General features: G+C 59.5%; 1 protein-coding gene across 2 annotated transcripts; it reads right to left on the minus strand.

The window, feature by feature from the left end:
• Nucleotides 1-447: 447 nt before the first annotated feature.
• CDK5 (cyclin dependent kinase 5) lies at nt 448-12,410 on the minus strand. 2 transcript variants are annotated; one of them, XM_084859700.1, is made up of 12 exons: nt 12,300-12,410; nt 11,847-11,935; nt 11,006-11,073; nt 6,983-7,043; nt 5,191-5,247; nt 4,719-4,814; nt 2,552-2,626; nt 2,103-2,199; nt 1,962-2,031; nt 1,479-1,539; nt 1,198-1,278; nt 448-806 (listed from the first exon to the last, which is right to left on the minus strand). In XM_084859700.1, the coding sequence occupies exons 1-12, from the start codon at nt 12,334-12,336 to the stop codon at nt 549-551; spliced, it is 1,050 nt and encodes a 349-aa protein (XP_084715826.1). In that variant the 5' UTR covers nt 12,337-12,410; the 3' UTR covers nt 448-548. The 2 variants fall into 2 exon arrangements, with proteins under 2 accessions (XP_084715826.1, XP_084715827.1); XM_084859701.1 differs by having other exon boundaries at nt 487-893.
• Nucleotides 12,411-13,354: the final 944 nt, after the last annotated feature.

A 13,354-nucleotide genomic window follows, 5' to 3' on the forward strand; every position in this document is an offset into this window, starting at 1 on the left:
CCAGCACATCTGCATGTGTGTGCAGTCACATCCTGTGAACCCCCCTACTGAGTTCAGGCCAAGCGCCTCATCGACGCCCCACCCCCTGCACCTGTGTGTAAAACCCCCTCCAGCCCCCATGTGCCATTGAAGAACCTCCTGGGCTCACTGACCAGCTGTGTCACCACTGGCTGTCAGAAATGGGGGGTGGGGGGAGGAAAAACCCTGCGTGTTGCACGCTTTGCAGGGGCGTGTGCTGCTGTTGGCCTGTCTCCCCCCACCCGTCTTTGCTGCCATGAACGTCTCCAGGAACAGCTCTCTCCCCTTCTGACAGACCCCCCCCCCAGCAAGGGGGAGCACCAACCCCAACTCTAGTCAGAACTCCCATGGTGGGGTGGGGTGGGGTGGGGGAATAACAGAGCAGGAACTGAGGTGGGGTGACATCCTCTCCCTCACTCTTCCCCTCCTTCAAAAATTCCCCCAAGGAATGGCAAGGAAGGGGCCTGACACAGAGCAAAGGGGAGAAGCAGCACTTTATAGACTTCACAAATATTCACATCGAGGACAAGTCACCAGCTCCACCTCTCGCCTTTCCTCCCCTGCCCCCCCCCGGGGCACCACCGGGGCGTCAAGGGGCTTCCGTCAATCCACTGACCTGCTGAGGCGCTGCAGGAGGGGTGGGGGCCCCAAGCCAATTCCCCCCCCATGCACACACCACACCCCAGCTGGTCCCATGAGCATTCCAGCCCCAGCACCTCCGGCGAGCTATTGTGAAACGCGGCTCGTGTGCCGAGGGGCCGCGTGCCCCCGCTGCGCCAGCCGGACTCCTAGGGGGGGCAGAAATCTGTGAAGTAGGGGTGCTGCAGCGCCTCCTCCGCCGAGATCCGATGCGCTGGGTTGCACTTCAGCAGGTTCTGGGGAGCAAAGGGGGAGCTGGACAGAGGCCCTTCCCCCGAGAGGGAGCCCCAGGGGGCAGGGAAAGGCCTCCTCCCAGCCCCGGCCACCGCCCTCCTCTGCCCCATGCCTGGAAAGGCGGCTGACCCTGCCACAGCCAGCCCTCGAGGAGCCCCCCGCCCTCAGCAAGCTAGCCGGGGACGGGAGCACAGCAAGACGAGGGCTCGCAGGAGGGTGGCAGGGGGCTCCACGAGGGGACCTGCCAGAACCCCTGGCCAGGGCTGCCGGGGGGGGGACGCCGGGCTTGTGGTGGGGGGCGCTCACTTGAAGCAAGTCGCGGCCGGTCGTGTTGAGCTTGGGCACCACGTTGACCAGCGAAGTCGTCGCAGGGTACATCGGATACGGCTGCGAGGGAGCGGAAGGGGCCACAGGTGTGGGGGGGGAGGCCTTCTGGCCCCCGAGCTCACCTGCCAACCCCTCCTCTTACAGGCCTCACCCCACACACGCAGGGGGGTGGCTCAGGCGCAAAGACCAACGCCCAAAATGGGGCAGGGCCTGCCCCAGCCCCCCAAAGCGCCCCTCTGGCCTGGGAGCACGAGCCTCACCTTGTAATCCGGGAGTTTGGTCATCCCCGGCCACTGCTCCTCTGTCGGGGTCCCCAGCAACGTGGAAGAGTTCAGGACGAAGGACTCCTGAGGCTCCTGGAAGCCCCCGCCTCCAGCACAGCCCTCGGCTCCCCCGCCCAGCCAGCACCCTTCCCCGCACGCCACACTCGGCCACTGCGGTCTGCCTCCCTCCCCAACTCTCGGCTCGGGAAGGGGCAGGAGGAGCGGCAGAGCCAGAGCAGCAGCACCTGCAGCAGAGTGCACGATGCCCGGCAAGACCTCAGGCGGGGTGCCGAGCAGGGCTTCCGCCCGGGGGCCGAGGCTGGGCTGGACGCTCCCGTGCACGGCAGACCCCCTGCAGCCAGGAAACGCACACAGGCGCCTATTGAGCATTCGCTGCTGGGACGCCGGCTCCCCCCCACCGCAAAGCCAGGGCGCTTCCCCTAGAAGCCCCGCCCTGCCCAGGCCAAAAGCCAAGGATATCGGAAGATCCGCTTCAGCTGGTCGTCCACGTCGTTGCCCGGGAAGAGGGGCCGCCCGGCGTTGGCCAGCTCTGCGGGTGCGGAGAGGAGGAGGTCAGCCCCCCAGAGAGCTTGCCCCACAGCAGCCCCTGCCCCCCCTTACCTGCAAAGATGCAGCCCGCCGACCACATGTCGATGGAGGTGGAGTAGAGCTTGGCCCCAAAGAGCACGTCCGGGGGGCGGTACCAGAGCGTCACCACCTGTGGGGTGAAGGGCAGGGGCCAGGCCTCAAAACCCAGGAGGGGGGCCCACCAAGAGCTGGCCCAAAGCTAACTGGAGGGCCAGCGACGGACAGGCACCTCCTCTGCCTGGTGGGGCCAGTCTCGGCAGGCACAGTGGCAGAGGCGGCCCGTGGTGAGCGTGCGTGGGGGGGACAAGTGAGAGGCCAGAGCCAGACGCCAGCAGGCCAAGAGATGGGGCTTCCCGTGGCTGCCCGCCAGGGCACTCGGGCCGCCCGCCAGGGCTGGACTGCCTCCTGGAGGGGCCCCTGTGGGAGCTGCGGCCTGCCTCCACCCTCTTCGCCTGTGGCCAGGGCCGCCCCGCCCCACTCACCTCAGCCGAATAGCAGCGCACAGGGATCCCAAAGGCCCGGGCCAGCCCGAAGTCCGCCAGCTTCAGCTCCCCGTTCTATACGCAAAGCAGCAGCCAGGGATCAGGGAAAGATGACAGCTGGCCCATGGCTTGCCCCCCCTTCCTCAGCAGGGAACCACCTGCTCCTCGTGCCCCAGCCCACACGCACGGAGGGGAGCCACGCCGCCACGCTCTCCGTCGGGACTGGCAACAGCCAGGGCTGCACCACGAACAGCCCCCCGTGGCCTCCCACCTGCATGCGGCGAATGTGGGGCTGGCATCCCAGTAACGTTTCTGATGGGGCGGGGAGACCGTCGGTGGGTCTTTTGTGGGGAGCTGCTCTGGCCTGAGCCGCCTCGAGCGCCCTGTTCCTGGGGAGAAGGGCAGGGCGCACATCCCCCAGGACGCCGCACAGCAGTGGTGCTGCCTTGAGATCTGGCTGCACTGCCTCCGCACCCGCCGCCAGCAACACGACATCGCAGCGGGGGGGGGCTTTCTGGGGAAGAAGGGGGCTGCCGCGAGTGGAAGCCGCAACTCCTCTCCCTGCAAGCCCCCAGAGAACGGCTGCCGCCTGGCATCGCTGCGAGGCCCGGGGTGTGCGGGGAGCATGGTGGATGCCAGGAGGAGACCAGCAGCCCGACCTCCCGCACCCCCCGCAAGGAAGGGCCGCTGCAACGAGAGCTGCGCTTGCCACCCGCACAGGAGGTTTCCACTGCCTCAGACTCCCGTCGGCCTCAGCCCCCCAGCTCCTCTCCCTCATCACCCATTCTGAGCTGAAAGTTCACTGAGCCGGACTTTCCGCTCCTCCCTCGCCACTTCAGGGCCAGCCCGTGTATCCTCCCTGGCAGATCAGGCTCTCCAGGGCTACTAGTTCTCATGGCAGGTAGCCCCTCCAGGATCAGAGACAGCAGGCCTCTCAGCCCATTGCTGGGGGTGGCAGGGGGCTGCTAAATGGCGGGCCTTCGGTCTGATCCAGCACAGCTCTCCTTATGTTCTTAAGTTAGGGTGTTTTGCCCACTAAACCTTCCTTACATTGGACCACATTTGCCGTTCTGTTGTCCATTCACCTGCTTTGGAGAAATGCCTTTGGAACTCTTTGCAGGCCAAACTGCAGATGAGGAAGTGAAATGCATCTCTTCCAGCTGTGTTAATCTTTTTTTCAAGAGCAAATCGCAGCCTCGGGGGACCCAGTCAAGTCCCTGGCTGCTGAGGGTGCGGCAGGAGAATTAAACTCCCCCACCAGCCCTCAGTCCCAACTAACACCCCCCCTCACCGCCCAAAGCTGCTATTTCCATCTGGAGGGAAGTTCCTATTGGCTTTGATTGGGTCCCCTACGGCTGCTAATTGTCTACGAAATATTTTTATTTACTTATTTATTTCATTTCTATACTGCCCAATAGCTGAAGCTCTCTGAGCGGTTCACAAAATATAGATATATTTGGCTCTGCAAAGATCTTCAAAAGAATCTCCCCAAAGCAGGTGACAAAAGGACAAGCATATGGACATGCAAAGGTATGCATATTGAAGCAAAAAACCCTCGGTGGGTGGCATATGCACGTGCCGGGACTGGGCTGGCTGTGAGGCGGGATGAACCAAATGTTCACACATCTACAGAGACACATTTAGTGTCATATGTAGTTCAGCCCAGCTTGGCTTTGGTTTTCAGCACCCTAAATAATTTGTTGTCATCAGCAAACGTGGCCACCTCACTGTTCACCCCCTAACATCAGATCATCTGTGAACAAGTTAAAAAGCATCAGGCCTGATACAGATCCCCATGGGACACCTCCCACCCCCGTTTACATCCCTCAGTTGCAAGAACTGACCACTGATTCTTGCTCTCTGTTCCTTAACCGTTCCATAAGAGGACTGCTCCTCTCATTCCGTTACATTTACTCAAGAGCCCATGGCACGGAGTTCTGTTCAAACTCAGTGTCTACCAGATCAGCCCTGGCCATAGTGTTGTTTGCACTCTCAAAGAACACCAAAAGAGTTAGTGAGGCAGGGCTTATTTTAAATGATTTTTGTTTCTTTTTTAAAAAAGACTTTCCTTTGCAGAAGCTGCCTTGATCCTTGTTCATCTCTGTATTTGACGGAAGACAGTCCTTACGTTCCAAACCCCGTGCCCACCTTACCCCGAAACACTCACCCGATTGATCAGCAGGTTCTGGGGCTTCAGATCCCGGTGCAGGACGTTTCGGCTGTGGCAAAACCCCAAACCCTTCAGCAGCTGATACATGAAAGACTGCAGGGAGAGAAAGGAGTCACTGACATCAGTAGCCAAGCTAGCCCAGAGGCTGCTCGACCAGCTCAGGGCAAGACAGAGGGAGCGCCAGCCGGCCCACATGATAACGCTGCTTGTGCGCGTGGCTTCCAGGTGGAGGGAGGCCTCCGACTGCTATCACTGTGCAGCTTTTCTGCCTTTTCTTCCTCAATGGATCACCTGTGTTAAGAGAAAAGCCAGAAGAAACAGAGGGAAAACACGGGAGGGGGATGAGCGGAAGATGGCGGCAAGGTCTGGATCTGCCGTAAAATCCCATGACTGAGGCTGGTTGACGAGGGCTCCCTAAAAGACTCACCTGGAAGCTCCCACACAACTAGCCAGGGTCATCCCATCTCACCTTTACAATTTCAGGGTCCAGATCCCCATTGCAGCTGTCAAAGTATTTCTTCAGATCCTGGAAGGAACAGAGGGAGGAGGGCAGGAAGTCACCAGCAGTGCTGGAAGCCCTTTGAACAGACCCTCCCCCCGAGAAAGTGCATCCCTGCCCCACAATACCTCTCACGATTTGGAGGACTCCTCAAGATTTAAATGCCCAATTTTGTGCAAGTGGAGAGAATTTAGGCCTGCATGGAAGGGAGATTTATCCTTTCTCCCTTTTTCCATAGCATTTTCCTCATCTTATGAAATTTGCTACCACTGGACTGCTTCCCTCAAAAAACAGCAACCAAAGCAATCTAGGGCCTGGAGCCCCTTCCCCGCAAGGGAAGGATACAACATTCGGACCTTTTCAGTCTAGAGAAAAGGCTCATCAAGTTGCATGTGGGAAGTGGAGGAAGAAGCGGTCCTCGGCTTGGGCCTAGTGCTCTTCAACATTTTTATGAATGACTTGGAGGAGGTGGTGCAGGGGATGCTGATCAGATTTGCGGGTGACACAAAATTGGGCGGGATAGCTAATACTTTGGAAGACAGAAACAAAATTCAAAGTGATCTGGATAGACTGGAGCACTGGGCAGAAAACAAGAGGATGACATTGAATAGGGATAAATGCCAAGTTCTGCACCTAGGAAAAAGGAACCAAATGCACAGTTACCAGATGGGGGATACGCAGCTCAACAACACTACAAGCGAGAAGGATCTTGGAATTGTTGTCGATCACAAGCTGAATATGAGCCAACAATGTGATGTGGCTGCAAAAAATGCAAATGCCATTTTGGGCTGCATTAACAGAAGCATAGCTTCCAAATCCTGTGAAGTACTAGTTCCCTCTACTCAGCACTGGTTAGGCCTCATCTGGAGTACTGTGTCCAGTTCTGGGCACCACACTTTAAGGAGGATGCAGACAAGCTAGAGAGGGTCCAGAGGAGGGCAACAAAGATGATCAGGGGACTGGAAACAAAGCCCTATGAGGAGAGACTGAAAGAGCTGGGCATGTTTAGCCTTGAGAAGAGAAGACTGAAGGGAGATATGATAGCGCTCTTCCAGTCCTTGAAAGGCTGTCACAGAGAGGAAGGCCAGGATCTCTTCTCGATCATCCCAGAGTGCAGGACACAGACTAATGGGCTCAAGTGACAGGAAGCCAGATTCCGGCTGAACATCAGGAAAAAATTCCTGTGAGAGCAAGACGACAATGGCACCAATTCCCTAGGGAGGTGGTGGGCTCTCCCACACTAGGGGCATTCAAGACGAGGCTGGACAGCCATCTGTCAGGGATGCTCTGACTTGGATTCCTGCACTGAGCAGGGGGTTGGACTTGATGGCCTTGTAGGCCCCTTCCAACCCTACTATTCTATGATTCCTCCTCTCATGGCATGGACCTCAGGACCACCTGATGAGGCTGATGGGCAAGATATTTAGGACAGGTGCTGCACAGAGTTCACGGAGGGAATGTGATGGCCACTTGCTTAGGTGGCTCCAAAAGACTAACTCCTGGAAGAGGAGAAGGCTCTCAAGGGCTACTAGTCATGACAGCTATGTGCTGCCCCCAGGATCAGAGGCAGCATAGCACCGAGTGCCCATTGCTGGGGAGAAGCAGTGGGAGAGGACGGCTGCCCACCTGCTCATGGGCTTCCGGTTGGGGCATCCGCTTGGCAGCAGCGGAAGGCAGGATGAGGTGCTCCAGCAGGGCTCCTCTTATACTCTTACCAGACTTCATCACAGCCTCCCCACCCCCTGCCCCCCAACACCCTTACCTGGTCACAGAATTCAAACACCAGCGTGAGCTTCTTGTCACTGTGCAGGACGTCATGCAACCTGGTAGGGAACAACAGGGACTCCAGTGACAGCACCCTAATCAGCACCACTGGGAGAAATACTTCCAGCCCCTGCCACCTATCCTCCAGTTTGAGCAAAGACTGGAAACCACACATGCACGCACGCCCTGCATTGCAGTGCTCAGCCAACTGGGGGACTGCGACAGAGAGAGGGAAGAACTGCGGGGGGGCACTAATACAGGGGTGGGCAGACCTCAAGCTGTGGGAACCACTTTGTTTTTTACTAGAACCCCCAAATCCACCAACCAGAGCCTGCCGCAAGGGATATAACTTAGAATTAAAGAATTCTGAGCCCAGGAATTTGTTCTGAGGACCAGACCTGAACAGAGGCCGCAGCCCTTCCGCACAAAAATCTACGACTGGTTACCCCCCACCCCACCCTTTCTTCATTCCAGCAGTATAATTTAGGGTGCAGGGAAGTAATTCTGTTATTGCTATTGGAAAACCCCCCTGGGAGTTAGGAATCCCCGCCAATGTCTTGCCAACTGCCCAGGGACCTGCCTGTTAGAGGCTGATCCACACTCCACCAACTCCTGGGCAAATAGGGCCCCGCTACTGCACGAGGCCTGGGGAGGAGCCGCTGCATCGTTCCGTCTGAGCACAGAGCTGTTTGTTGAAGCAGTTTCTAGCCTCCTTTTTTAAGATGCTCAAAGTGGCTTACAAACAAATTAGAACAGCAAATAAAGCCACAGAGCAGTACATCAAATATCAACATCAGGTGAAATATCAACATCAATAAACACACCAGAGCATTAACTGGAATGCAAGTCAAAACAGAATGTTTTGCAACCCTTGGGAAAGATCACCTCCTCACTGCAATAGGAAGAACATCTCAGAACCTAGGGGCCACAGCAGGAAAGGTCCTGCTCCTGGCTGTTGCCATTCTGATTTGATGCAGCAAAGGCATATGGAGCAAGGCCCAGTTCCCTGAGCACAGCAGGCAGGTGGGCTGATCCAGGGAGAGGGATATGTAGGTCCCAGCTGTGAAGGGCTTTCAAAGTTAAAACCAGCACCCTTGAATTGGGCCCAGAAGCTCCAGACACAATAGATGCAGCACAGGATGGGCACAGGCACCTCCCAAAATGCAAGCAGCCATGTTTTTCACCAGCTGAAATGTCATAATCCTCTTCAAGGGGAGCCCCACATAGAGCACATTACAGTAGTCAAGCCTGTGTAATGTACCAAGCCTGGATTGGAAACATAACAAAGGAACGGTCACAGTGAAGTTTAATCTGGAATATGGCATGTCAGAGACCATCTCTACTGACACAGGTAACCCACAATGGGACATTGCCAGATGCCAGCCATCTGTACAATTCCTCTTTGTAACTGGAATGAATGACATACATGGCACTCCAACCTGTGTGATCACCATCCCTGTAAGACATGAGGCGTTATTAGCTCCAGCCTTCTAGGACATGATCTCTTACTGTTGCATGAGCAAGAGTGAGAGAGATCAAGCTGGGGGTGGGTGGGGGTGCAGGAGTATGAATCAGGATGATGTGCAATATAAGAGGCCTGTAAACCCACTGTCCTGGTAGCGCCATGCTGGATGTTTCTGGGCTTTGCTAGCAGGAAGGTTTATTGGCATTTTCCATCAAAGTCGATTGTTTAAGCAAACTTGGGAGGTTTCATCGCAGACAAGATTTTACTGCCTGCTGAAGAGAGATCGTCCTAGGAGGGCGTCCTAAGTTGCTATTTGATAAGAGTAATTGGGGTGGTAAGAGAAAAGATTTTTGTTTTAACTTTGGAACAGTGATTTCATTTAAAGCCAGTTTGATCAACGCTGCGTACACTCACACTCACAAAAGAAGAAGTTGTGAGACCTAATGTCTTTCTAAATTTTCTACTAACCCAAGAGGAGGGGGAAATGTGCTATTTATATATTCAAATATTTATAAGATACTTTTAGGGCCCACCCTCACAAAGAGATGCATAAAAAGGGATGCTATAAGCTACATTTGCCACATCAAATAGGCGCAGAGTTCCTATGTGGAGGTTGCTCCAAAGAGGAAAGGATTCAAGAGCCTCTTAAGAGCCTGTGCTGAAGGGGCCAAGCATAAGGCGACTGGAAGGGAGTTCCACAACTCCACGAAGGCCCTGTCCCTCATGCTCACCAACCAAATTAATCTCACTGGTGGGCACAGAAGCAGGACCTCCAAACCAAAAAAAGGAAGGCCAGAGGCTGAGCAGGCCTCGTCCGTGTTCACAGGGACACACTAAGTGTGGCTGAGACCTCCCGCAAGAGGGCAGTCGCTGCTTCTGCAGTCCAAGCCTTCAACAGAGCACCCACAGAGTTCAGGGTGTGGACCAACCGAGCCGGCTCATGGCGTCACCCGGAGCCCAACGCTCAGGCCGGAGACCAGAACTGGCCACCAGGAACTCGCCTCTGGCCTGACCCCCGCGGCCCCAGCCCTGTGCCTGCTCCTGCGCTACTTCGCCAAGCGCAGACTCACGTGGCTTTTGGCGTGATCGCACACTGCCGGGGGGGGGCAGGCTGCTTTCACCTGCGGAGCAGCCTCTGGACCCCTTCCTGCTCCTTCACGAGCTCCCGTGGTTACAACATCTTTGGAGTTACAGAAGCCCCGACCAGCAGAGCGGGGCTGAGACCGCCACAGGACAGAAGGGTTCTGTGCTTCTGCCCCAGGCCCTTGCAAAGCGGGCCTGGGCCCCTGCGCACCCACGGGTTCCTCACCCAGTCTGAAGGGTGGGAGAGAGGCACCTTGGCTAGAGACCCCTTCTCCATATGCACCCCTTCTGCCTGATCTGGGTTCAGCCCTCATCCGTTCGCTGCATCTACTCAACCAGGGCTGCCTTCCCTGACCGGGCCCCCTCCAGACGTTATGGGCCACAGTGTCTTGCCTTCCTGACCACTGGCCCTGCTGGCTAGGGCTGATGGGAGCTGAAGTCGGAAACAGCTGGAGGGCGCCAGGTGAGGGAAACCTGACGCAGGGCTGCCAAAGACCGCGGATGGATGGCCGGAGCCACTCTCGGTCACTCCATGAGGGCTGGCGTGGGGATCATCACGGCACTGGCAACATCCACGTTCCGAGTGCCAGAGGGCCTCTCCTGGGGCTTTGCGTGCACGCGAAAAGAGCCTCGGTGACTGCACAGAACTCTGCAGGGCTCCAGGGGACAGCCCCTCAAGGGCCCCCTCCGCCTGCATGGAGGAAAACGGGGCAGCCGCCCTCGACGCCCCACCAGGTGCTCTAATGGGGCTGGAAGACACAGCGTGACCCACAGCACGGGACGCTGCCCGGAGGAGGCTCATGAGGGTCAGCTGGGAGCAGTTCACCGAGACGTCTCTGCCCCATAGCCTGGCCAAGCGCCGGACTGAGAAGGGCTGCCGGCAGCGTTCTGGGGGCGGGGGGCACACATGGCCCCATCTTCTCCTCCCCACGCTCTGCCTGCATGCTGTAAAGCCACAGCAGGCCTGGTGACGCTGCCACCAGGGCAGCCTGGTTCTCCTGCTCCGAGGAGGCACAGGGCTCCGAGCCCAGAGATTTCCCCCAAAGTTCTCCTCAAGCACTGAATTAGGGACAGCCAGAAACGATGCTTTGTCTCTTGCGTCCTCCTGTTTTCTCATCTCCATTTCATTATTTGCTTGGTGGCTCCAACGTAAGCTCATGAATATGCCCCCTCCGCCTGGAAAAGCCAGGGCACCCGGCACTCTGATTCTAACAAGCAGGGTAGAAGCTGTGCCCACTTTGCCGATCTCTGAAAGGGGGGGACACAGTGTCCCATTTAGTGGCACCTTAAAGGCCCGCAGATTTATTGTGGCCAAACTTTTTGTGGACTAGAGTTTTTTCATTGTAACAGTCTGCTGAAACGCTGCAGGCCTGTGCTTCTTAGCCAACCACATGTTCCAAAACCTCGGCACTCCAAGATGGGGGCTGAAATTCCGCCCCCTTGCCCCCCTCCCCGCGTATCCAGCAGGCTCACCTGACGATGTTCTTATGCTTCAGTTCCTTAAGCAAGCAAATCTCCCGCAAGGCGGAGCTGGGGACACCCTATGAGACAGGGGGGGAGGCGATGAATCACGTTGACAGTGGGCCCCCCTCAAGGATTCAGATCAAGCTCCCCTCCCCAGTCTTTGCGAGGGACACCCAAGGCAGAACCCAAGGGGCCAAAAGGGCCCTAAACAGACCCCAGGTTCCCTAGTGGAGAATCCCCACGCGCCTTGACTGGCTGATGCCGGCCACCTGGTTCTATGGACCGTCTCCGCTCCACATTTGAGCCAGTTCTAACTATCATAGGAACTACAGAGGAATTTGGGGTCCCTGGCAGAATGCTCAACACCTGCGCTGTACTGCCGAGGGAGCTCGGCTGGGAGCAGATGGGCCTTCCAGAGAGCAGGCGGATGCCTCGGGACCCCTTGCAGAGCAACAGCAGGCCTGGCTTCCAAATCCTGGTGTATGAGGAAACCCGCAGAAATGCACTTTGCACGTGCTCAGCATGCAGCACGCACGCTGTTATTGTTACAGCTGCCCCAGGCCCCTGCTGCATCTGCCTTGAGGTTGGTGCTGGTGAGGAACTCTGGCTCACAGGGCCGCGGGGGGCTACAGGGCATGCTCCCGCCCCCCTCCCCAATGGCCGGGAGAGGGGCAGCCCCGCCCCTGAGGGCATCCGGGGCAGCGCCCTCCGCGCTTCGGGCCAAGTCCGGACAAGAGGCTCTTGCTGCTCAGAGGGGCAGCTGCATCCCAGAGCGCCGCTTCCTGCGACGTGGGGCTGGGGAGGTCCTCGGGCGCAGGCGGGCCGGGCCGGGCCCTGGCGGGGGCCGCACCTCGTCGTCATCGTCCAGCCGCACCCTCTTCAGCGCCACGATCTCGTGGGTCTCCCGGTTCTTGGCCTTGAACACGGTCCCGTAGGTGCCTGGGCGGGGGGGGCGAGTTACTCGTTTGGCCACTTGACCCGCCCGCGCCTCTCCGACGGCGAGGAGATTCAGAGCTGGCACAGCTGCCGGCGAGGGGCCGGCGAGGCGGGGCGGGCTCGTTTCATCCCGCCCCGCCAGGCTGCCCGAGCGCCCCGCCGTCGCTCGCGGGCGTCAAGTGCGGCGAGCTCCCCCTCCCCTCCCCCTCCCCTCCCCTCCCCTCCCCTCCCCTCCCCTCCCCGGCCAAGCGAGCTCTGCAGCACGGCGAGGCATCCCCGGCGCCCCCCCCCCCGCGGGCAAGGCGGCCCCTCCCGCCTTGTCCGCCCCCTCCTGGTGCGGGAGCTGCCCGCCGCCGCCGCCGCCCACCCTCTCCGATCTTCTCCAGCTTCTCGTATTTCTGCATGGCTCGCTCGGGCCGCCGCCGCCGGAGCCCCGGGAGCCCAGCCCGAGCCGAGCCCTCCTGACCCCGCCGGGACTGCAACTCCCGGCATGCCTCGCTCGCTGCGCGACTCGACAGGCGGGGCTGAGCGGCGGAAGGCCGGCCGAGACTACGCTTCCCGGCAGGCATCGCGCCACCCCCGCGCGTGCCCAGGAGGACCCTTCCCCGCGGCGCCCTCGAGAAACGGGCGCGGGGCAGCGAGGGCGCTTCTGGGCGCGCGCGAAGTGCTGCCGCCTCCCGCGGGCGCCTGCTGCCTCGCTCGCAGACCCCAGCCGGCTCGCGGCCCTGGCTGCGCGTGTCGCGCTGCGTCGCCCGGCTTCCCGCGGCCGTGCCGGGAGGTGCAGTCCGACGCGCTGGGGGGCGCCAGGCCGGCGGCCCGGGAGCGGGCCCTCGCCGCCAGGGGCGGGGCGGGGCGGGGCGGGGCGGGCTCGCCCTCGGCTCCCTCCTGAGCGGCGCGCCGCGGGAGGGAGCCTGCGCCGGGCGGAACAGGCGCCCCGCGGACCCCGCGCCGGCTCGGAGCGGCCCGCGGCCCTCGGGAGCCTCGGGCGCCCGTGCTCGGGAGGCCCCGCGGTGTGGAGACGAGCCGGGCGCTGCAGCCCGGGCGAGAGCCCCGCCGGAGACGGGCCTTCGGCCTGGCCGGGCACGGCTCTTCTTCCGGAGCGCCGTGCCGCCACGGGCCGCTGGCCGGGGCCAGGTCACATCGTCCGCGGGGCTCAGCCCCAGCCCTTCTCGGGTTAAGATCAGCTGCTGGCCAGGGCTGGGCTTCCTTCCCCCGGAGCCTTTATCCTGCCATTGAGGGGGCCCCGTCACAGGAGTTTGCGGGCTCCGTGGACGCCGCCGTTACCCTCCGGGGTGGCTCCCGCCATTTAGAACCACAGAACAGTGGGCTGGAAGGGGCCTACAAGGCCATCGAGTCCAACCCCTGCTCGATGCAGGGATCCGGGTCAGAGCATCCATGACAGACGGTAATGGGTTCCAGTGC

Source organism: Heloderma suspectum, chromosome 5 (genome assembly GCF_057233095.1).
Source record: "Heloderma suspectum isolate Gila_16-S chromosome 5, 16-S_ref, whole genome shotgun sequence".
In the NCBI taxonomy this organism is placed as follows: Eukaryota; Metazoa; Chordata; class Lepidosauria; order Squamata; family Helodermatidae; genus Heloderma; species Heloderma suspectum.